Source organism: Alligator mississippiensis, chromosome 3 (assembly GCF_030867095.1).
Source record: "Alligator mississippiensis isolate rAllMis1 chromosome 3, rAllMis1, whole genome shotgun sequence".
NCBI lineage: Eukaryota > Metazoa > Chordata > Crocodylia > Alligatoridae > Alligator > Alligator mississippiensis.
This window is the reverse complement of record NC_081826.1, coordinates 35529627-35555383: the sequence shown is the minus strand read 5'-3', so window position 1 is coordinate 35555383 and position 25757 is coordinate 35529627. Positions and strand designations below refer to the sequence as shown.

General features: G+C 41.5%; 1 protein-coding gene across 8 annotated transcripts in view; it reads left to right on the top strand.

Annotated features, from left to right (window-relative positions):
• Positions 1-23495, top strand: part of RIMS2 (regulating synaptic membrane exocytosis 2) — a 933811-nt gene extending 910316 nt beyond the window's left edge. For all 8 annotated transcript variants that reach the window (XM_059723819.1, XM_059723822.1, XM_059723820.1 and 5 more), the window contains 5 exons: positions 16401-16542; positions 17603-17715; positions 18433-18534; positions 19945-20084; positions 20562-23495. In XM_059723819.1, the coding sequence (XP_059579802.1) occupies positions 16401-16542; positions 17603-17715; positions 18433-18534; positions 19945-20084; positions 20562-20780 (716 nt within the window). In that variant the 3' untranslated portion in view covers positions 20781-23495. The remainder of the gene's footprint in view (positions 1-16400; positions 16543-17602; positions 17716-18432; positions 18535-19944; positions 20085-20561) is intronic.
• The last annotated feature ends 2262 nt before the right edge of the window (positions 23496-25757 follow it).

The following is a 25757-nucleotide window of genomic DNA, read 5'->3' as shown; positions in this document are numbered from 1 at the left end:
TTATTCTTATCTAAGGTACAGCTCACTAAAAAAATTAGAAGCTAGTTCTAGGTTAGACCAATTGGAAGAAAAATGTTTGCAGGATGCACATGCATGAATAGAGATCCATGAATTGAGATCCATACAGTAATAGAACAAAGGATGAACAATACGTCAACTTTATCAAAGGAATTGTGTTGTAGCATTACTGCGTCACATTCACTGACAGGAAAAGGTAGTTTCTATTGCAATATAAAGCCTAGCAGTCATTCATATTTAGAATAAAATTAAATTACTTATAACGCTGAGGAAAAATGAAGTGTGGGTAGCTGTGTGCTCTAGTCTCATATCTAGCTGCCAAACCCAAACATTATGGTTAATATTCTTGCCCAACTGAAATTAATGGGAATATTTGCATTGATTTCAAAGGCTTGAAAAATTAATTCTGTGAGTTTAGCTTGCAAATCTAGCTTAGCATCTTGGCCAGTTAGACCTTACACTTTTACCGGTATAAATGATCAGAAACCAATCTATACTTATTCACTGAACTTGCGTTCTGTTACAAAACCAGTCTATACCTGTAACAAAACAGACGTTCAGCACACACAGCCTGGTTTAAAAATGGTGGAACCTGGTCTAAGATTTGCTCCCCCCACCAAAGGGTGAACGTCTGTTCTGTTTGCTACTAACCTAAACTGTGCTGCATACAGAAAGCCATGTAACTTAGATGATTCCTCCTCAGGCTTTTTGAATCTATACCTAACCTTTGTTAGGAGCTCGTCCTGTCACAGTGTGAGATTCTGTCATGATGTAAAAATGACAGGTTATGGATATTTCTAGGCAACAGCACACCCAAACTCTATTGATTTAACTTCCTAATTCCTGTAGAAGTGTATATTTCTGTGTACCACCAAGAGTATAGGCACAGGAGAATATCACATGTGTGAAGAGGTATGTTTAGAGAGTGATGTCATAGAATAAATGTTTGATTTATGTACAGGAATGGTATAGGAAGAATGGCAACTGCCTGACATGTCTTTGTGAGAGAAAAACAGCATTCCAAACAGTTTTGCCTCATTAATGGCACTTTTTTTAGAAGATTAAGTCAGAGCCTACCCAGATTCTGTTCTCCTTACCTATAGTACATTTTCCCCCAGCATTTACATTGGATGCTGAACTTTTGCTTCATATTCCGAATTGCATTGCCATGGTGGCATGGGTTTTCAGAACTTCAGCCATAGACATGCTACTTGCAGCCACACCAACACAGATGTGAGCCCCCAAAAGGGAAGAATTAGAAGTATACTGGCTCCCCAGTTGAGAAAAAGTTGCCAAAGTTTTCACTTATGTATCTTTGTCTTCTATAGGAATGATGTTTCTGTAGTAATGAAACTTAACATTAAAGGAGGTAGGCATTTCTCACACAGGCGCCATGCAAATGCTTAAAGCATTTCAGGAGAAAATTTATTATCCTTTTAGATGTAAATTAATTCAGAAGGAATTGGAAAGCCTCCCTGTCACCCAGCATGTTGAAAAACAAAAGGCAATTTAGAAAAGCCACAAAATGTTCTTCTGCCTAAAGCATCCTTGCCAAAAAAAGTATGAATTAACTGTGTTAACTTAGAAGATTTATCAGAGTTTTTAAGGTTTATATCTTCAAATGAAATGTAATGCTATAGAAAGTTAGAAAAATATGATCAGAGTCTATAGTATTGTTACTAAGGGGTGCATTGAACAAGAACAGCTTTTTTTGAAGAGTCAGTTCAATCCAGCACCAGTTGAAATGAGTGGGAGTGCTACCATGGACTTTGACAGTGAGAGTAGGATATGCATCACTTGAGTAAATGAATAGCTGCTCACTTGAGGAACCCAGTTGAATTCAGTGGCATTGCTCACACATTGGTAAATTCTCTGGGATTAGAACTGTGCAATTCTTAGGTCATATTCTTATGTATAGGATGTTGGATCATTTTTTTCCTCTCTCTCTCTGGAGGATACAATAATAAATAGGATAATTCAAACAGAAATGGAAGATGAAAGAAACAACCAAAAAATCATTTTACATGGCAGCTGTTAGAGGAAACAGAATCTTGACTCAGACCTAATTTATGCTTTTAAATTATCCTCTTGTAAAGAGCAGGGGAATAGTGAGAGTAGACGGCAGTGAGGAAGATGCATGTTCCTGGAGGGACTGGAATAGCTTTGGGCCATCATGATGGGGATAATATTTCTTATGTAGAATGCCTGTAGAAATGATCAAGGGAGAAGATGTAACAAGGAAACACAGCCATTGTGAGAAAGCTTATCAGATATGAAAGAGCTTTATTTTGCAAACCTGTTGAAATATAGAACTGCAGCTCATGTCAGTCAGAAGGTGTTCACCTTGCATCCCTTGTAACAGTGGGTCACTTGCTGCAGAAGGGGAATTCACTTTGAATGGGTTTATATGACCTTTAAATTATACCTGGGGCACCACTGTAGTGTTGTTACAGGGTACCCAGAAGCACTGAATCAGTACATATCTCCTTTATTCAAGATCTAGCGCCCCAATGTTCATGACTGTTTCAGTTTTCTTGATGTCTCCAAGACAGAGGTCTTGTTTGGCAGTTTACATTTCTGCCTCAATCCCCAAGTATATTTGGATACTATGTTGATAGGTGTCACATAGCTAGATAAATCATTTTAAGGAGATGTTAAGAAACAGTTTTATGGATTCTAGCCAAACTAGAAGTATGACTGGAACAAAACTTGCAAATCTAGAAGGAGAACCAATGGAGACAATTAGAAAAGCCTGCTTGAAAGCTGAGAATGTTAGAGGCAGAGCACAGAATCATAGAAAATAGGGGTTGGAAGAGACCTCAGGTGGTCATCTAGTCCAGCGCCCTGCTCAAAGCAGGTCAAGCCCCAACTAGATCATTCAAGTCAAGGCTTTGTCTAGCTGGGTCTTCAAAACTTCCAGTGATGGAGAGTTCACAACCTCTCTGGGTATCCTGTTCCAGTGCTTTACTACCCTCCAAGTGAGAAAGCTTTCCCTAGTATCAAACCTAAACCTCGCTTGCTGCAATATGAAAGCATTGCCACTTGTTCTCTCATCTGCCGCCACTGAGAATAGTACAGCTTCATCCTCTTCGGAACCACCCTTTGGGTAGTTGAAGGCTGCTATTATATCCTCTCTGTCTTCTCTTCTCCAGACTAAATATTCTCAGTTCCCCCAGCTGCTCCTCAGAAATCTGCCCCACCCTCTAATCATTTGTGTTACCTTCTGCTGGACTCTTTCCTATTTGTCCACTTCCTTTGTGTAGTGGGGAGCCCAAGACTGGAGCCAGTACTCAAGATCTGGTCTCATCAGTGCTGAATAGAGGGGAAGAATCACTTCCCTTGTTCTGCTGGCAATACTCCTACTTATGCAGCCCACTTAGCCCTTTTCACAACAAGAGCACACTGCTGCCTTATGTTCAGTTTACTGTCCACTGTAACCCCCAGGTCCTTTTCTGCAGAGTTGCTGCCTAGCCAGTCAGTCCCCAGGCTGTAGCAGTGCATGGGATTCTTCTGTCCTAAGTGCAGGAATTTGCACTTGTCCTTATTGAACCTCGTGAGATTTCTTTTGGGCCAATCCTCTGAGGTCTCTGAATCCTAGCCTATCCCCCAGCATATCTACAACTCCCTCCAGCTTGGTTTCATTTGCAAACTTGCTGAGGGTGCACTCCATCCCATCTTCCAGATTGTTGATGAAGATATTGATCAAAACCAGCCCTAGGACTGACCCTTGGGCACTCTACTTGATACCAGCTGCCAATTAGACATTGAGCCATTGGCTACTACTCTCTGAGCCCGACAATCCAGCCAATGCTTTGTCCACCTTCCAGACCATTCACCCAATCTGTAGTTCCTGCTTAATGGTGAGAATGCTGTGGGAGACTCTGTGCACACAGCAAGGGCCTGAGTGCCAGGGCTGCTGCAGAGACAGGCTGCGCATAGGCGGGTAAGGCGCCATGCGAGAGACGTTCTGGTCTGTTGGGTACTGGGCACCTTTGCAAAAGTAGCTTCTCCCTGGCGGCCACGGGAGCTCAACTACACAGGGCCCACTGGTGCCAAGGCAGCGGTGTGCTCTGGGGCCCCAAAGTGCCTAGCGCCACTGTCCACACTAGAGTCCACCCCGCCTGTCCAGGATGGCAGCATGGGCTGCAGGTAGGAGCTGTGGGTGAGAGGACAACATGTGGGAATAAGGTGGTTGCCACCTTTTTCGTCGGGGGCAGAGACAGGAGGAATGTGTGTGTGTGTTTATAAATGTAAGACAAACAAAAAAAAGGTTTATTAATGTCAGTTGTTTAAAATGCCTTGCACTATTACTAAATATCTGTTATCGGATCGGAATTGGCCAGATATGGTTGGTTAATCATCAGCTATTAGTGTTGGCCAAGAAAATCTTTTATCGGTGCACCCCTAATATTTCTCCTTTTCCAGTCCTCTGGGACCTCACCCATGCGCAGGCCGGGCCCCGATCCCGCCCTCGTCGCCATGTGCGGCGGTGATTCCGATCCCATTCTGGCTGCCATGGGCAAGCCGGGAGCAAACCGGGGTCGTACTGGACCCGTCTTCGGTGCACACGCGGGCTGTGGCCAGCAGCCCGGGCATGCGGGGCTGGAGAGAACTGCGGGGCGGTTTATCGCACGCGAGTTAGAATTAGTTACGGAGGCATAATGGTTGATTGAAAAGATTATTTACTTACACCCGAAGATGGTATTGGTGTAGGCTGGACAGGTTTCCAGGCACAGCTCCTGCTTGAACCCTCGTTGGAGGACTCTGACAAATCGATTGCTCCCACAGAGTTTGCTAGGCTCCGCGGGTCCGGTAAAGTTGAGTTCGAAAAGTTTCCCCAGAGTTACTTAGGCTCCGCGGGTCCAAAGTTACAGGAAAGGGATACGTCTAGGATTGCGATCGGCGACGGGGAGAAGCGAAAAGCTCCGTAAGCTCGGTTCTATTGCCTGCTTAGGGGAGGCGCGTCGGGTCCGCGAGGGTTCGCAGCACTTGGAGATCTTCACACAGAATCTCTCTCGTCCTCCCTCCTCCGGATGTTCGTGGAGTCCTCCAACTTGGGCGGAAACTACACAAGCCTTTTGTACGGCTAGCAAGCCAATCGCTAGCTGCCACGTGTGCCTAAATTAGGAATCGGCCAATAACGTGGCGCGAATCCTAATACAAATGGCGGGAACTTCTTTACAGCGTGTATCACTACGATGCAAGAAAGAGATGCACGCTGCAAAGAAGCTGAAATCCGGCGGGAAATCCCCTGCTGCACCAGATTTCTCTCTAGCAGCAGAGAACTCTACCGTGCAAAGAAAGCGACAAATTGGCGGGAAATAATTTAGCGGTGCCGAACCACACACACAAACAAAAAATCACACCTTTGGGTTGTGACAACCCACTTATCACAGATTTTCAAAGATAATAGCCAGTGACCCAGCAATCACATTGCCCAACTCCCTCAGCACGCTCAGGTGCATTGCATCTGGCCCCATAGACTTGAACACATCCAGCTTTTCTAAATAGTCCCTAACCTGTTTTTTTGCCACTGTTGGCTGCTCCCCTCTTCCCCAAACTGTGCTGCCAGGTGCAGTAGTCTGGGAGTTGACCTAGCCTGTGACGCCTAAGGTGAAAAAGGCATTGAGCACTTCAGCCTTTTCCATATCATCTCTCACTAGATTGCCTCCCCCATTCAGTAAGGGACCCACACTTTTCTTGATTCTTGTCTTGTTGCTCACATACTTGTAGAAAGCAGAAACTCTTCTTTTTGCCCTTCATGTCCCTTAATAGCTGCACCTCCAATTGTGCTTTGGCCTTCTTGATTTCATCCCTGCATGCCTGAGCAATACTCTTATACTCTTCCCTAGTTGTTTATCCAAGTGTCCACTTCTTGTAAGCTTCCTTTTTGTAATTTAGCTTACTGAAGAGTTCCCTGCTAAGCCAAGCTGGCCTTCTGCCATACTTGCTAGTCTTCTTGCTCATTGAGATGGTTCCTTCCTGTGCCCTCAATAAGGTTTCTTTGAAGTACAGCTGCCAGTTCTCCTGGACTCCTTTCTCCCTCAGATAGCCTCCAAGGGGATCCTGCCCATCAGTTCTCTGAGCAAGTTGAAGTCTGCTTTTCTTGAAGTCCAGAGTCCTTACTCTGCTGCTCTCCTTCCTTTCTTTTCTTAGGATCATAAACTCAATTTGACTCTGACTGATACTCCAACAAGTATACTCCAACTTGACTCTAATATGCCCAAAGAAAGTTTTAAAACTGTATTCCTTTTTTCTTTGTCTGTGTTAGATGACATTTGGACCATGGCTGTATTGTAACCAGAGATGTGATTATTATACATGTAGTTATACCTGAGCTTGCTCAGATAACAGAGCAGTGATGCTATAGAACAGTGGTCTCCCTTTTTAAGTAGATCACCTTTGGCATTTAAAAGCAACCCAAGAGCTACTGTGCACTGCCCTCCCTGCCCCCTCCCCAGCAGGTAAGTCTGTGGGGAGGGAAGGATGGGGAGCAGATGAAGGCAGAGAGAGAAAAAACGATTTGGGGGTGCGCCTCCCCAGCAGGTAAGTCCCACCCAGCCGGGGCCCCATTCAACTTACCCATGCTCCTGCCTCTGCAGCACTGTCCCTCACTGTGGGGGCCTTGATCTAGCCCCTGTCCCTTCCCTCCCCCACAGACTGACCTGCTGGGCTGGGGCACAGGCATCCGTGCATGCGGGCTCTCAGCCCCACGCCCCAGCCTCGGATCAAGTTCAAGAGGCTCCAAAATCTGCCGCAAGAGGCTCTGAGATCTACCGATAGATGAAGATCCACTGGTTGGTGACCACTGTTATAGAAGCATGGTTGTCAGTTGTGAATACTTGCCAAGGACTCTGTGTGACTGACACTATGCCATTGCAAGTTTTGCTGCTCTTGCTACCCAGGCTAGCCAAAGTAAAGTTAGACATATCCCATAGTCAGAGTAGTAAAATGTGTTACTGCTTCAAATAGAGATGGCAGTATAAGGTGGTCAGCCCTGCACTAGAGCATGAGAGAATTTTGGGAATTAAACTATGGCAAATGGGGTTTGTTGAAATAATGTTCTTTTTGTTGGGATAATATAGTTATTCCTTTGTTATCTCACCTGCAAAAATAGGCCTCAGAACTGTGCTTAATTGGTGAAATCCCAGTAGCGCCATTCAGCAACTTGACTAGATCTGTCTCTTGAAGTCTAAGTTATATCAGTTAGAGTGAATTATATCAACGTGTTTGCTACATCATTAAAAAATGTTACATGGGCCTTTTGCAGTCCCCAAATAAACAATATTTAACTAGAGGTTGGCTTTACTGTGATTGTTAAATATTTAGAATATATCTTTTTGAAATTTTGATCATTTTATAAGTACAAAAAATGGTTATTAAAAGGCAAGGTTTTTTCTAAATATGTACTACATTTACAGTTTAAAGAATGCATACTAAACTTGACATTATACAGAATTCTTATTGTTATTAACGGGGACATGAGATTATACTGTATAAAGTGTCTATATGCATAAACAATATAAGTTGGAAATGAAATTTCCCTTAAACCAGGGGTTCTCAAATTTTGTGATACTGTGACCCCAAGTGCTGGATGGTGGTGGTGGTGGGGGACGGGAAGCTTGCATGCAGCAGCTGCCACTGCTGCCATCCACCACTCCACGCCACCCCCCACGCCGCAGTGTGTACTCCCTGGGAAGTTTGCAGCCCCTTTTAAGTTGCTCGCAACCCCCAGGGGGGTTGCAACCCACAGTTTGAAAACCCCTGACTTAAACTATCTTTACTTATATATGATTGATATGTTACCTCTGTCAGAACTGACCAGGAGTTTACAGATTTGAGTGATGAGTACATCCGTAATCAAATCTATTAGAGGTGCACTAATATATCAGTGGCATATCGGATCAGTGCTGATAAAAGAAAAAATCATTTTATTGGCCATCGGAGTTTTTGGGTAGGTGTAGCTGATAATGTCACTGCTAAATGCCACGTGCATGTGCGCAGCTACAGCATGCATGTGGCCAGGAAAGCAGTCGGGCAGCATGGAAGGCAAAAGGGCATGGGGAGGTGTAGATCAAGACCCCCATGGTGAGGGAGGGAGTGGGTAGAGGCAGGGGCAGGAGCAGGTCCTACCCAGCCCAGCCAGGGCAGTGAATGCCACCTGGGGCTGGGAGAGGGATAAAGCTGCAGGCAGCTCATCCAGTGGGCATGGAGGGGGAGGGAAGGTGGCTTCCTGCCACTGCGCGTACCCCTTGAGGAGGCATGTGCCGCCTCAGATTTGTGTGCAGTGCAAGGGCAGGTTGCCTGCTGCAGGCTTGGGACTAGGGACTGCTCCAGCCTCTTCCCAGCAGGGGTGGCAGTGGGTGGTGGCGGCAGCAGCACTGGGTAGGGTGGCTACGGGGGGCTACAGGGAATTTTGGGGTGGCTATTGCCCCCCAAGCCCTCCCCTAGTACTGCCCTTGTTTGGGGCTTCCCCTGCCTTTCTCTTGCGCGAGAAAGCCACCCCAAAATTCCCTGTAGCTTCCCCATAGCCACCCCTCTCAGTGCCACTTCACAAGTAACCCCTGCCCAGCCCCACCTCCTCCCCCCGGTGGGAAGAGGCTGGAGCAGCCTCTAGCCCCAAGCTCACAGCAGGCAGCCCGCCCTCACCCTGTGCACAAATCCAGGGGGGCCCATGGTTCCCTGGGCGGTGCAGGCAGCAGTGGAGAGCTGCCCACACCCCCATGCCTCTGGACAAGTCGCTCGCAGCTCCATCCTGCTTTTGGCCCCAGGGCTGCATTGACCGCCCTGGCTGGGCTGGGCAGTGCCTGTTCCTGCCCCAGCCCCTGCCCCACTCCTTCCCTCCTCATCATGGGGGCCTCAATCTGTCTCCCCCATACCACTTGACCCCCACGGACTTATTAGCAGGGCACTGGTCTCCATGCTGTTGGGCTGCAGTCCTGTAAATAGATTATCAGATCGATATCAGCCGATATGACTGGTTAATAATTGGCTATCAGTATCAGGCAAAAAAATCTTTATCGGTGCACCTCTAAAATCTATGCTTTGCACATATAAAATGAGGTCTTAATCCTTATAATAACTTGTTAATTTTTTAAGGACTTTAATATTTTGGAGGTAGACCTGATTTCCTGTTGCTTTTCACATTTTGTCATCATTTTACATCTGTTTATGGAGAATGCAAAGTGAATAGAAAATGCTACGTTCTTATATGGTAGCATTTTACATTGATTGTGAACAGGTGTAGATGATTGCTCAGCTACAAAACAATGGGGAGTCAGAGTCATCTGCAGTTTGAGAATATTAGTTTGAATATGTAAAGATGGGAGGGTATGTAAATTGTGCTGGCTGGGAGACGGGAGCTCTGGAAAATAACCCAGGAGATTTGATTTGCTGTGAAGAATTGTACCTCTGTTTACAGGCGACCCTCGCCATTCGCGGGTGATATGTTCCCGTCATCCCTGCAAATGGTAAAATCCGCAAATAAGGCATTGCATTCATGAATGCAGTCAATGTTCATGAATGCAGTGCCCCTGGTCGCTGGGAGGGGGGCACGTCTCTGGCAGTGACAGCAGGAGCCTGGGGGTGGCGGCAGGAGCCCTGCAGCAGCAAGCGCAGAGATCCTAAGGAGCTCCGGGAAGTGCTTAAAGTGTATTTAAAATGCAGGTTTGGCATTCGCGAATATTTGAAACCACGAATGCTGAATCCACGAATACTGAGAGTTTCCTGTATATCAGATTAGCAAGAATTGTATGTTTGGAAATAAAAGTGGATTAGGATAATTTTAATAATCTTGAATTCGCTGTTTACTTATGTGTCTGTCCTAAAATATGTAATCTATGCCATTGGTTTCAGTGCCTTACCTACTGTTATGCTTTAACAGTACAAATAAGTAATAACCGTAACAAGGTTACACAATTAGTAGCAAGAGAAAGAACACATAGCATAAATTGTGATTATCTTTAGCATGTTTTGTACTAGTAATTCGCTCTTATCTTTTTCTAAATTACCATGTTTACTTGCATATTTACATGCATCTTTTCTCCAAAAATTAGCCCTACAAAACTGGGGGATATGTTTTAAGCAAGGTAGCTGATTTCAGCATTGGAACTGAAGCACAGAGAGACTGGAATAGCTGCCAGGGGCTGTGCCTAACTTCCAGGCAGCAGAGTCCACTCCAGGGACAGTCTGCTCTTCAGTGTTAGACCTAGAGTTATAATCCTGTCATAGCTGCTGCCAAATCAGCAGTGGCTAAGAGGGGGTTAAAATTTTAACTTTTGGCTGAGCAGCTAGGGGAGGGTTAGTGACACTGAAAAATCAATTGTGCCCCTGCTCTGTGATCAGTATTCACCCATGGCCAATCCTTTTTTCTTCATTATGCCTTCCCAAACAAAGTGCATGTTTTATTTGAAGGCATGTAATGTGCAAGAAAATAAGGTATATGAAATCAGGCTAGAGTTGAGCATCTCATGCATCTGCTGAGGTTGGAATATTTCCCCAGTGAGTGGTTTTCAAAATCAGTATATTCCCAAGTCAGCAGTCATAATATAATTTTTTTTTTTTTTAAACAGAATGATGTATGCAGTATTAGTCCACAGATGCGTAGGCAGAGATTTAAGGAAGTGTTCTATCACTCAGTGGGGATGTTTTTATTTTATTTTGACCTAATAAGCTACTAAAGATACAGTGCAAACAACTTCCTTTCTTAGTATATATTTGTGCCTGAAGGTCAGAAATACTGTATCTTTGTCATTTACAAAATGACATGATTGGTTTATTAATTGTTCCATTTCGATTCTCTTAAATAAGTTGTGATTGCATTGTGGGGTTTACAGTTGCTGTACCTTAAGAAGCAGCGAGTTTCTTAAGGCCAGCAGCAATTTAACTGTGAAAATAGTAAGGGGTTGAGTTATGAAACTAACCATGCTACACTGATAAATTTATTTTAAACTGTTCTTTTGTTTATATAGTGTCATTTTCTCCAAAGGAGGCTAAGATGTATTATACTCCTTGGCATTGTCGAGAGCTGTGCCAGATCTTGATTCCCTCATGGAAAGAGAGTGTCTGTTAAGGGAACCTACAGTAAAGCAGGGTCCCCTCTAAAATAGGACCAGGCCTAACAGTGAAAATCTCAATAAGTAGGTATGTCAATCTCAATGAGTAGGTTTTCCCACTTCCTCAAGCTGACAGGGACCTCTGATTTTGCTCCTGCAGAGGTAACATCATGGAGGAAGGCTCTTCCTTCTGGTTGACTTCCAACGTGGTGTGCATGTTACTGGTAGTAAATCTATTATCTAGGGGAGTTTTGCCCCACTGTGTATAACCTCTATATAGAAAAAATCATGTAGTGGTTTTCTCTGATATGTATACGTTTTTCCCTGGCCCTGTATAAGGAGCAAGAATAGCTGTTTAACATTGCTCCATAATATTAGACAGTTCTGTAGGATGGGAAATGAAGACAAGGTGATAGTAAATCATTTTGGACAGGTCTCTTTTGGCTTTTGGTATGTCTTAAAAGCAACACGAAGACCTATCATTCTTTATTAATGATGATAATCTAATCCAGATGGCAGAGGGATTCCAGACAGGCAAAAACTGCATAACATCATTGGAATTTTGGTCAGAAAATGCAGTTAGCATCTCTACATTTGCAAAAAATATTATGAGAACTTTTATGAACACAAGCGCTCAAGACTTCCATTTTGTGTTCCATTCAAATGAAGTTACTGCCGGTAGTTCAGAGTCCATAATCAGTCACCATGAACTAGGTTTCCAGGTTGTTATAAGAGGTGAAATAGAACAAACCACTGAGCAAAATGAAAAAATTCCTCTCTTGCTACAAAATGAAATCTAGCCCAGGGCATGCCATTAGCAGGTCGCGGTTCTGCCCTGGCTCTGGACCATGCTGTCATCACCACGAGATCCCAGCCCTAGAGCATTTCCCCCCCCAACTGCGTGCCCTACCAGGACTTATGGGGCTGGTCTCCATTGAAATCCTGGCCCTGCACTGTCACAGCTCCACCACTGCTGGGGGCTCCGTGGGAATGGAGTCTGCTGCAGTCCAAATCCGGCCCATGGGCCAGGCTTTGCCCACTCTTCAGCTAGGTTCCCTCCGGTAGTGAGATCTGCTTAGTGTGGGAGCTGACAGTACTCAAGCTATTGGTTACAGCTTCCCACCTGTAAAACTGTCTTTCTCTGCACCTGTCTTTCTATGCTGGAGTCAAGGAAGTTGTAGCAAGTGTCTATTCAAATGGCTCTGTATCAGCCAACAGCTCCCCTCTCCCACTGGGGGAGTTCTTAGCTGGACAGGTTCCAGATCTCAGGCAAGAATATATTCCAGTGAGTTACATTTTCAAATTGGCCTTTTCTAGGCTTCTTTTACATTCAGTTTATGGATGATTTTCAATAAGAAAATATAGGCACAAACAATTTTGCATGCAATTTTAGAAAATGTGGCCTATTAAATCTATTTACAGTAAACACATTAGTTACATTAAAAGTGTAATTAACAACAAGAATGATAAATGCCAAAACAGTTATTTCTGGTAATTTCTGGTAATTTGTTCCACTCTAAGGCCACAAGAATTTGAACTCCTTTTTTTCTAATAATTTGTGCTGTATTTTACAACCCAGACATGACATATTGCTTATTTCTAGGGCAGTTAGATACAATTTATTTCAACAGATGCTGTGTTCAATTTTCTTTAGTAAAAGTGTAGTAATATAGTCAGAAATATTGTTTATATTTTGAGGGGATAACAATGTATTTCGCAAGCCCCAGACAAAAATCTTCTAATTTCTACCTTGTTTTGTTTTTGAAAGTTTAAAAAAAAAATTATTTCCCTTTGTATGTGAAGTTAACGTAACTATATAATACATTGCTCTGAATAATAATCTAAATTGGCTCCTCTCAAACACTGTTTGTTAGGTCAACATTAAATTATTACTTTAATACTTTAACATTAAACATTAATTGTTGTGCATTTTCGTACTAATAAATTTGTTTAATGTTTTTAACACTTTTTCATATTTTCATGAAACAAAGTTCATAAATCACAGAAAAAGTTGTCCTCTTTAATTGGCTTGATGAGTTGTGTGAGTCTTATTAGATTGTCTCTCTAGTTAATTTAGCTCCATTTCCCCAGTTGTGGTGCCCAAGGGAATCAGGTATAGACCTTCCCAACACAATCAATTTATGCTGAAAGAGTTTATACTAAACATGCTCTTGCTTCCCTGACACAGTGATGCAAGAGACATATCTGTCAGTTGAGGCTTTCCGTTATACTTTTATTAAAAACAACTATATTCCCCTTTAAGTTTTCATCTATATTCTTGTACTCAATTTCATAGATTTCATAGACATTAGGGCTGGAAGGGACCTCGGAAGATCGAGTCCAGCCCCCCGCCCAAAGGGCAGGAAGTCAGCTGGGGTCATAGGATCCCAGCAAGATAAGCATCCAGTTTCATCTTGAAGGTGTTCAATGAAGGCGCTTGAACCACCTCCGGCGGCAGGCTGTTCCAGACCTTGGGGGCTCGGACAGTAAAGAAATTCTTCCTTATGTCCAGCCTGAAACGATCTTGTAGTAGTTTGTGACCATTCGACCTCGTCATCCCTTGGGGCGCTTTGGTGAACAAATGTTCCCCCAGATACTGGTGGTCACCCCTGATAAACTTGTAGGTGGCCATCAGATCACCCCTGAGCCTGCGCTTTTCCAGGCTAAAGAGCCCCAGGGCTCTCAGCCTGTCATCGTAGGGTCTGCTTCCCTGACCTCTGATCATGCGCGTGGCTCTTCTCTGGACTCTCTCAAGCTTCTCCACATCCTTTTTGAATTGTGGAGCCCAAAACTGGATGCAGTACTCCAGCTGTGGCCTCACTAAGGCCGAGTACAGGGGGAGAATGATGTCCCGGGATTTGCTTGAGAAGCATCTATGGATGCAAGCCAGCGTTTTGGTCGCTTTACTAGCCGCAGCATCGCATTGCAGGCTCATGTTCATCTTGTGGTCAATGATGACCCCCAAGTCTCTTTCTTCCATAGTGCTAGCCAACACAGCACTGCCGAGCCTATAAGGATGCTGCGGGTTTTTCTTCCCAAGGTGGAGAACCTTGCATTTATCGGCGTTGAACACCATCATATTCTCATCCGCCCACTTGCTGAGCCTGTCCAGGTCAGCCTGGATCACCCGCCTGTCTTCTGGTGTGGATGCTTTGCCCCAAAGCATAAGCTTCGTGACTAGCGACAATGTGGCTGAAAGGGCAGAGACCATAATAAGACAGTTGTAGCTTTGTTTCTGTTGAGCACTTTTGCTTTCTCCCGACCTCACCCCAAGGCTGTGGGAGGGGTCAGACATTGTAAACTAGGAACTTGTATCCATCCAGAGCTGAAAGCTAGTTTTTGTTTGGTAGTTTCCATGCCATAGCAAATTTGCACCTTGTTTCCAGCCATCGGTCTGACCCATCTCATCTGAGTCAACACCACTTGTCTTAAATAAAATGAATGTGGGAAAGGAAGAATATTTAAAAATCAGAAACCACAACAGCAACATTCAGAACAGCAGGTGAAACAAATGTTGCTGACCCCAGAATGGATGTTGGTCTGCTGATTTTTGTATGTTTGCTTTAATTGCTCAGCAAATCATTGTGCAACATAAAGTGTTCACTTTTAATGTCAGTTTTGTTGAGGAGTCTAAAGTGTGGAGATTTGGTCTTAACTGCATAAATAATAAAGATGAGTTCTAAAGACGTGTAGTTTCCTTGTTGAATCATGCACCATGGAGGTGATGTGTCATATTTGTGTCAGAATGTTACAACAATGAACTGGAAATGACTTGCAATAAAGCCGAAACTGAACAAAAATTAACAGAGTGATGTAATGAATACATACAAAAGATGCAATATAACTAGTCCCCTAATGAAGCAAACATATGGCTTTGGTATTGTGTGCATTTTATGTGGATTGTACTGTAACACAATGTGCAAAAGATGCCTATTTGGCCAGGTAGCTATGTAAAAATATATCTTTGTTCCTGTCAAATTGATTGGATTTTAGATAAGATCGGGAGCAGTGCTGGAAGTGAGCTGTCAGTTTCCATTAGTTTAATCTAAATTATAAACACAGCAGACACTTGGAACAGCACAAGCAGAGATAAATAAATGGGGGTTTTTTTGCTTTTCTCTCTGGCTTTTCAAAGATAATATCAAGTTTTTAGCTTCTTTCCTGTATGTTTATTATCTCTATATTGATGGATTGCCTCTTAATTAGTTTTGATTTAGAGAAAAATTAGGTAAGTGACTCAGGTTTTGCAGTAAAGTGAATAGTTCTGTTGTTGCTCATGTATACTGTAATGATGACAAGTAAAAGCTTTAATTTATAGGCTTTAGTTCTTTAGTCACAAAACAGGTACACAAAACTGGAATGCAATCTTTCCTGCACAGCTGTATGGCTTTAAAGATACCATTGCATCTCAGGCATGGCTGGAAAGGAACACTTATAGTTTTAGAATAGGGAAGTCCAGTCTTCACGTTCCTTCCATTGTAAATTTTTGGGCTGAAGCTGACAACCTGTATATCTTCTGGGACTTGATCAGAATTTCCAATAACAAATCATCACACCAAAATTCCTACTTCATTAGGGCTTTTTTCCCTCTTGTCCATCAATTCATCTTTATGGATGTCTTCACATCTAAATCTAAATGCTATATATATATTATCACTGACTACTACTTCAGAAATGAAAAATTACCAGGGATTGTTCAGGAAAAATTAAGCATAAGCTATACTTCTTGTGTGATACCTAGATAAAAAATTAATAAAAAGAGAGAAGGAAAGAAAAAGTAGAAATTTAAAGAAGAACTCTTATTTTGTTGTTTACCACCTTCATTAGTAGATAACTTCATTTAACTAATCATGGCCATATCTGTTTTAACACAATAATTCAGCTGCATTAGAGCATTCCTGAGACATTGTAAGTTTTAATTTAATGGAAGAGTTGGAGGGGATGTATTTATCCAAGGAAATTATATTTTTAAGTACACTCAGTTATGCACGTAGTAAGTCTGGTTACCTCTATAAGCTGAATATGCTTCTAAGATCCACGGGTTTTTATGTGCTTTCTCTGCCTCATTACTGCCATGAAAAGCAGTAGTGCTCTAAACTAATATAATTAAAAGATCTATAACAATATAAGTCTGCTATTTTTTCTAGCAAATTGTCTATTGCTGGAATTTCTGTGCACACTATTTTTAAAATACAATTTGGTATGTATTTGCAAATTGTTACTGTCTCTCTCTCTACAAACTAGGTACTTACTTATCTGTATTATCCTCCTCTAAATATATTCATTTGTTCTAATGAAACCACCGATTATTCTGTTATGTTTCTACAGAAGCAGGTGGGAAGAAACTGCGGAGCACAGTTCAGAGAAGCACAGAAACTGGACTGGCTGTGGAGATGAGAAACTGGATGACTCGTCAGGCCAGCCGGGAATCTACAGATGGCAGCATGAATAGCTACAGCTCTGAAGGAAAGTAAGAAAGATTGCTACTTATATAATCTTTTATTTTGTTTCTCCGCCAAATTGGTCTTGATAAAAGTTGGCGAGTTGAATCTTAAAGTTCCTACATGGGTAAATTCCTATTTTAAACTCTTTTGCCACAGAGAGTTTTCCCTGAATAAAACAGTGCATGGAGGGTACTGCTCACTGCCTAGGTAGGAAGGTGCCCACTGTGTAGGTAGAAAGTTCTAATCAATTGTCCACAAAAAAGATTTTTTTTAAACTATTATTGGCCAAATGGTTTCTGTGAAATTTTTTATCTGTAGCTATTTAAAAGCAATTTCTGGCTTTGTGCTTGAAATGTGAGTTGTTTCCCAAGCCTCATAGTGAGATTTCAGAATCAAATACCCATGACTGATATTGATCTGCAGATGCTTCTTCTGCCTGACAAAGGGTAATTGTACCCAAAAGCTTGTAAAGAAGATTTTTTCCAACTATTTGAGTTGGTCTAATAAAAGATATTAGATTTACCCAAATAATCTCATCTGCCTATGTCCTTAGATCAACATGGCTACAACCTACACCCATGACTGATATTTAAATTTGTTTCTATTAATATTGTGCAAGATTCAGTGACAGTTCGCTGTTTCATAAATCATTAGATCATTAGCACTCACTTGCTTGAATGCAGGTAGAAAGGAAACAGAATAATTTTCCTTAGAAATGTGAATAGTATTTGTTGAAAACTTTTACTTTAATGTTAATGTTCACAAACTTTAAGGTAATCACTCGCTTATGTGCCTGGCTCAGTCTAGGCCCATATGAATATGGAGAAATGTCTGAGCGAGAGAAGGATTGGGTTACAGCTGCTTTGACTTATTCAACTATGTGGGGTCCTGAATTGCTACTGGTTGAATACGATAGGGTAGTTTATAAAGCTGTTACAGTCTTGTCAGTGATAGCATGTTTTTATGACAAGGTTGACAAAAATATCAACATTGTCACTAAAGTGGAAAAGGGTGGAAAATAGCAAAGGGTAAATTTAAGCTTCTCTGCTAAAACTCTTTTGATGATTTGTGATACATTTCTTTCAGTCTGATTTTCCCTGGTGTGCGGTTGGCTGCAGACAGCCAGTTCAGTGATTTTCTGGATGGACTTGGTCCTGCCCAACTTGTAGGGCGCCAGACACTGGCAACACCATCTATGGGTAAGCATGCGTGTCCTGTGCTCTCAGCATAATATTATTGGTTTGTAATCAGAACACAGAATTGGGAATCAAGTGATCTTAGTTCTAGCTCTGGCTCTGCCTTGGATTTGCCATACAATCTTGCCCCACTCAGAGCCAAATTTCCAAAAGTTGCTTGAACTCTGGGTTCAACTTCTGATTAAGTTGATTCATTTCATGGATAAAGTTGGTGACTTTTAACACCTCTTAAAATCAGTGTCTAGGTACCTAACGTTTGACACTGAAATACAGAGACACTGTAAAAGTCTGCATTAATTAGAAAACGTAACTAGAGGGTCAGTTTTGACTGTTTGTACCTTTATCTCTGTTGTCTGTTTCTCTGTCTGTAAAATGGATATTTTAATACTTGTCTACCTTTATGTAGCGTTTTTCAGCCTGCATTGAAATGCTGGTTAGTGCAAATGCATTTTCTAACTGTACTTTTAGTGGCTCTGTGCTCACAGAAGTTTATAAAGAGAAAATTAATTTACTTCCAAGAAAGATAAGATGAGCATGTATCGTACCAGTGAAAAGTACAAGTCTTAACATCAATTATAAAAGATTATTTAATTCCTTGTTGAAAATTTTGATTTCATGGGAAGGACGCAAATTGTCACACATTAATTCCATAATAAGGTCACAAGTTATAATAGAATTGGATATTTTTCAGTTGCAGTTCATGGAGATTTTCTTTTTCAGGTGATATCCAGATAGGAATGATGGACAAAAAAGGACAGTTGGAGGTAGAAATAATACGAGCCCGTGGCCTTGTTGTAAAACCAGGTTCAAAGACACTGCCAGGTAAGAAAAAAGTATCCAATTTACATGAATAGAAATACCGTGCTAAAACACTAAGTTCTCTAGAAAATGTAGCGGTTTATACAGTTGTAAAAAAGTACTGAGCTTGTATGAAAGACTACGGTAAATCTAAGTGTTTATTTTCAACTCCGTCTTCACAAAAATCGTGATGATGTATTCTAGGCCATTAATAGGGACAAAAATTATTATATAGCAAATTAAACCTGTTTTTGAAGCTATAAGCCAGGACTGTTCAACGGGTGGTGGCTTCAGTGACCCCTGAAGGGTTAGTATTCACCTTACAGTTGCCACTTGTCACAGTTGCCACTGTCTCCCCCACCCTGGTGTTGCTTCTGCCACAACAGCTGGGTTCTTCAGGCTCCCCCACCCTCCTCCGGCTTCTACGTCCTGCCCCTGCTCTTGGCAGGTTGGTTAAGCAGTGGTGTGGCAGGAGATGGGGATGGGCTCTTCCTGCTGTGCATGAGGGAGGCTGGAGCTGGGCTGCCTGTACTGTAGGGGGTTACGTGGTCAAGAGAGGAAGGGGGATTCTGTGTATGTGGTGGGGGTGGAAAGCTGAGTTGCTTGTCTGGCACATGCACCCAGGGGGCATAGAGCCAGGCTGCCTGGCTCTGTGCATGGTGGGGAGGGAACATGCTGGGCTGTCATGGAGAGCCTGAGTGTGGCCACCTGTGCCATTAGCAGCCCTTGGTCTGTGGCCTGCACCTTATGTAGCCACTGGGACTGCGGCTCACATAGGTGTGGCCCCCAGCTGCTCAGAAGTTGGAAATACCTGATATAAGTAATTGTGGGAGAGGAAAAAATTAACCAAACGATTGCAATAGGTCCCCACCTTGAAAAAGGTAGGAACCTGCTACTTATTTTCTTCTCTTTATCAAATGTATTGTCCTACTGTGTTTGTATACAGCTGCTTATGGAAGGAACAGTGTGGAAATACGTTCACCAGGCTGTCCTACCAGAATAGATGGCATTTCAGGGGCATAACTTTTCCCATTGTACATTATTTCAAAAGAACTGTTTAGGTGCTTGCTTCAAAACTTGCTAAAGTCAGTGCATGCTTTCCAATAATTTGTCTTTCAAATGGACCAAATGGACATGTAGTACTTTTTAGTACCATGTATGCTGAAGAATTGCCAGAATCCTTTCAGTTCAAAAAATTGAATTGTTTTATCAAATATATATTACAAATAAGGGAGGAATGTAGAGAAGGCTGGCTATCCAAAAGATACCAACGTGTTAAATGGGAATAAGTGTGAATAAATACTACGTGCAAGGACTTGCTCAGTTAATGCATTTATGTACAAAATGCCAGATCTCTGTAGTATTAAATATTGGAGCTAGTGTGCGAAAGTCTGCATTTACCTTTCACTTATTATTCTTCTTTCTCTTCCTAAGCACCATATGTAAAGGTGTATTTATTAGAAAATGGAGTCTGCATAGCCAAAAAGAAAACAAAAGTAGCAAGAAAAACGCTGGAACCTCTTTACCAGCAACTTTTGTCATTTGAAGAAAGTCCCCAAGGAAAAGTTTTACAGGTAAGTTCATGAATATTCTTGTGTATCTGAACATGTTTCACTTGTACTGTCACTGAATGAGCTCAGGACTTCTGCGACTTATTCTGTGAGCCTTTCTATTTCAAACCCTTACTGAGCAAATTGCTACTATGACAATCTGTTACGCTCTATTGATGATTTAGCCAGTAAAGAAGTGCTCTGTGCATATTAATACTATATTAAAGCTAGTATATGTCACCTATACCAAATGTATGGGCTCCATTTCACAGTGCACCTCAATTTTCTGCCTCTTTTTTATCCAGTTGGATGGGTTTACAGCCTGGGTTACATTTACTGCTGTACCACTATAGCAGATTGAAAGCTAAATCATGTGAAAATTTATCTTTCATTAGAATTACTTATCTTTTAATAAGTAACTGGGTGCATCTAAAGAATCAGCTGCATTAGATCACGCTCTTTCTTATTTGATTCTGAAATCTCTATTTTCTTTACCAACAGATAATTGTTTGGGGAGACTATGGACGTATGGATCACAAATCTTTTATGGGAGTGGCACAGATACTTTTAGACGAACTGGACTTGTCCAATATGGTGATTGGGTGGTTCAAACTCTTCCCCCCTTCCTCCTTAGTAGATCCAACCTTAGCCCCTCTCACTAGAAGAGCTTCCCAGTCATCTCTTGAAAGTTCAACAGGACCTTCTTATGCTCGCTCATAGCAGCTGTGAAACTGTCATAGCAACCAGCGTTACAAAAAAAATTTACAGGTCGCAAACCCTGGTAACACTGCATGCTTAATGTTGTGTCTTCTGAGCCTGTTTCTAGGGCTACAAAGCGATCCTGTGTTCTCAGAGGAAGTTGCACACATTGTGCCCTAAAGAAGGCCCTCAGGTGAAGGAGTGGAGCTATAAAGAACTAACAGGTTTGGAGTTCAGTGACACTCAGTTTTGGTCCAATCTGAAGCCATGGATTAAACTAAAAGAATCAATCTGTTTCATGCAACAAAAGTCCCTTTCAATGGCATATCTATTTTGTTGCTCCCTTTTCTTTATCTGCCCCCCCAAGCTTGGTTATGCCACAGAAATGGAATTTACCCTCCCATGAAGCCATGTTACAAGTCAGTGGAATAGTAGACATGAGAAGAACAGTGGAAGACTGTAAAGCCGCTGGAAAAGAAAAGTCGGCTGCTGTTTGGAACAGTCATTTAAGACCAGAGCAAACTCTTCATACTAGAAAGGTTCAAGACTTAAAGTGGCAGGCTTCATAGCTCCCGCTATTGCTACAGTGAAACCCCAGACGCAATGGACTCTAAAAAATAAAATTCTGTGGATATACTGTACTGTATGAAATTAAAGAAACTTTTTTGCATGGACACAGATTTAGCTGAACACTTAAATTATTTTCTTGGGGCTGCAACTTGCAAAAAAAAAAAGAATAAATCAGCCATTTTCAACAATTTATATTATTTTTAAAAATAAATTTCACTAGTGCATGGTTTTAAAGGGGAGAGAATGCAACAGGGTGATACAAAGACACACCACGTTTATCATTCTTTAAACCAGTCATGGTCTGTGTTTTTGCAGACGTATATTAAAAATAAAAAATAATTTCTAGCAAATATTTAAAATTCTGTTTATGTGACAAGGAATAAGTGTAATATATTAAATTTATTTAAATGTAAAAGGTACAAGCCTTGTAAAGTTCAACATTATGTGCAAATTGTACACTTCTTTTCCCTTCTTCTTTGTCTATCTCTCCACCCAAATTCCCTTTTCCTTTTGCTTTTTGCCCCCTTCCTGTCTCCCAGGATTATCATATTCAAAACAGCTACCTTTTGACTTACTATTCTCTTATGCCCCATTATTGGTTCAGGGTTGCAGATTATTCTGCATTCCTGAATTCTTTGAGAAAAATATTGTTTAAGAACTTACTTTTTTCAAGCATGTTGAAAAGGATTTTGCAACATGACTTGGGAGTACATTAAAGTAATTCAGCATGTATTTGATAAAGAAAATATTTGAACTTTTTGCAATTTATTGTACAGTGCATGGTAACTTATTTTCATTTTTTCTCACCTTCAAATTGAATTCTACAGCAAAATACTGGAATCATGTGGCCATTGTAAGATGTCTTCAATAAATTTGTTTTCAGCACCAGCATTGTTCATTCAAGGGTTGAACGATCATTCTTGAAGGTTTTGGAGAGAGAAAAAAATGAACTGGAAGTCTGATTTTTATTAGCTAAATTTCAACAGTTTCATTTGCACTTAGACAAATAAATTGCTACCTATTTGGACATATAAGAAACAGCAAAGGTTGCTACTACTTATAATTCTTCCGCTGTAAAGTTCAATTTTTCTTGAACTAATATTTGTGATGGCAGAGACAATTAGGGATTATCAGTCTGCCATAAAAATGGCAAACTTTCGTTTGTAATCGCCTTAAAGAAATTTGAATATTAACAATCGAACAGCTATTTGACACCATCACCAAAAGCCTCAGTGCAGAGTCAACAGATCTCAAAATACTTGTCTCTAATGTAACAAGCAGTTGCTACCATTGGGTGGTGCTACATGTTCAGATTTCTCATTAACTTCTAATTAAAGGGAATGTAACTGGCTAACATTTAATGAAAACTGTCCCTCTTTTGGGTCTCTATATGCCTTTAATTCATACATAAGGTTTAATGTTGAAACCTTGCAATAATTTCTAAAATATACTATATTTATCTTTAAATTAAGGCCATACATAACAGAATTCTTCTGACTTTGTTTCAAAATCTATTATGTTGCCCATTAGAAAACTGTCTGTGCCTCATAAGAGCGCAGAAACATCAATAGATAACACTTAAAATGCCTTTTATGTTTTGGTGCAATATGATATACATCAAGACTGTGTCTTGTCATCCTGAGATTATATAATGGATCAATGTTAAATTAATGAACAGACTGATAAAAAATATTTATTGAAATCATTTAGATACTTATGTACCAGCAACAAATAAATATTAAAAAACATACAGACAATATCCCCTAGATTAAAACAAAAGATACATAACCATTCTGATACTGTGAGATGCAGTCACACATTCTTGTATGCATATTCCTATATAAATTATTTCTAATTTTTAAAGTGAAGGATGTGACCGTACAGAAGGTTTGTACATACTTGTCATTATGCAGTATTTATTTTAAAAATTAATGTAATTTTTTTTAATTTTCAAGTCTGCAACTCTACTTATGATTTAGTCATGTAAATAGCACTATTCCAGTGATCACTGCTGTCTTGTACATAGTACGTTTTAAAAGTTAAAAGGAATTACAGTTGGGGGAAAAAAAGGGCAGATTAGGCCTGTAATGAACACCAACTAATGTAAATCAAATTCATTCTGGTGATGGTATTTAACACTTTAAATAAAACATTTTCTTTACAGAATGTGTACATTATACATTGTCTCTTTCCTAAGCGGGATGATTTGCTCCATTCCTGATGTGATCTTCATGGATTATCACGCTACAAAATAAAAGATCAATAAAACTATTATTTTCAGAATAATGATGTCAGTGAGTTGCTAGAAATAGAACTTTTCTTCTGGTTGGGCTATAGTAGTGAACTTTTAACTGTACAATTCCGATTTGGAGATTCGGCCACCAAATTGGGCTTGAATCTCCACCAAATCAAATCGGTGACCGAAGCTTTTCACAGCCCTAATAGCTATCCCTAAATATCTCAGAAAAACAGCACTCTTTTGGAGCATATCATCCTTTGACACAGGAACTAACTTGGTGAATGAAGAGACTGGAGTGGGAATAATATACTTGGACTTCTGAAAACAGTCCCACATGACATTCTCGTAAGAGAACTGGGGAAACATGCACTATGTAGAATTACTGTTGGATAGATACATAAATTGAGTAAATAATCACAAGCAGAGTAACTATAGCTAGCTCTGTTAGAATGGCAGAATGCTTCACGAGAGTTACACAGGGATCTAGATTTCTGGGTCCAATGCTGTTATATATATTAATTAATGACTTCAGTTCAAAAGGATCTTAATATTGGAGCACTTGGCACTAGATAACTGAATGGAATCCAGCAAAAATAACAGAAGTGCTGCAGCAAGGGAAGAGAAACCAAGTGCACACACAGGGAACAGAAAGTGAGAGTCTAGCTAGATCAGTAGTGCTGTCTCTACAGCTGGACAGGCCAGATGAGTGGGGCAGAGCCAGTATGCAGGCCAGATCTTGCCTGGGGTAGGTCCACAGGTGCCATCCAGCACTCGAGTGTGATCCCATGTCCCCGATCTGGCCGCAGCCTGGTCCCCATTTGACCACAAGCCCAACCCTGCATGGTGCATCCAGCTGAAGAGCAGCTATATGTCAGCGTGATCTGGTACCCAGAGCTGTCATCTGGACCACGGTACTCCTCAGAGAGAAGTAGTGTAGCAGTGTTAATTTCTGAGGCTCTGAGAGCAATATGGCTGCCACTTTCCCCACTGTCAAATTTCCAGACCCATGGGGAGCTCCAATGGCCAGATGACATGGCTCCATGGGCAAGAAGTTAAGTATTACTGAGATAAAACAAGAAGCCATTCAATCTGGCTCACACAACTGCACAGCAGCTTGAGGAATCAGATGGGGTGTGGGAAGGGGAGTGGGGGTTGGAGGTAGGGAGTGCGGGTGGAGAGTCCTAGTGTTTCCTGGCCTATGTGGATGTTGGCCAGAAATCCCCTGAAAAGAGGAAGTGGAGAGGTGAGATAACACTACTGACTGCTCTAAATTTGCAGTGGCAGCAATGGGGAGTTCTCATTGTGGCTTTGCTGGTATAGGAGCAGCAGAATTATCTGAACCTGCAAAGAACACCCTGACTCTCTCCCCTGCTGCGGCACTTCCTTCTTCTCCTCTTATCTCTCTACCACAAAGCCTAGCACAATGCTGTAACAAGGTTTGTACTGTATGTGACCCTTCAGTGAGGCAGGAATGAAGCACTTCCCAAAGGGATTCATAGAAAATTAGTATTGGAAGGACCCTTAGGAGGTCATCTAGTCCAACCCCTTGCTTAAAGCAGGACCATCCCCAACTAGATCATCCCAGCCCAGGCTTTGTCTAGCTGGGTGATTCCACCACCTGTCTGGATAACCTGTTCCAGTTTTTTACTATATGTTTTACTAAGTGCTTTAGTCGCCAAAGATTCAAAAGTGATAATACATCAACTTTCATGTCTGAATTCATAGCAAAGGCTGTTTGTGTTGAACCTAACAATTTCATTGTTTATTCTGTATTATATTTGCATACTATCTTTACGAACTTGGACATACTGTTTTTTTTGGGGAAGGGGTTGTTTTGTTTTTAGATGATCCACTTTAATTGTGAGCCAGGCATTGAGAATATGTATTGAAGTAAGGAATGGTGTTGATAGCTGCCAGTATGTCTTTAAGCTAAGGGTAGCAGTAGACCTCTGAAGCCAATGGAAATGCTAATGGCCTTTTTTTTTTTTTGGCTAAATGTGGGGGAAAAATCATTAGAACTTCTACATCTAGGCTAGGCACAGACATTACACATTACACTGGCTTAAGTGATCAGAAACTGGTTTAAACCTGTAACAGAACAGACATTTAGTGCACATAAACTAGCTTGAAAATGGCCAAAACTGGTTTGAGATAAACCTTGTTGAATGTAGTATCAGACTTAACTGATT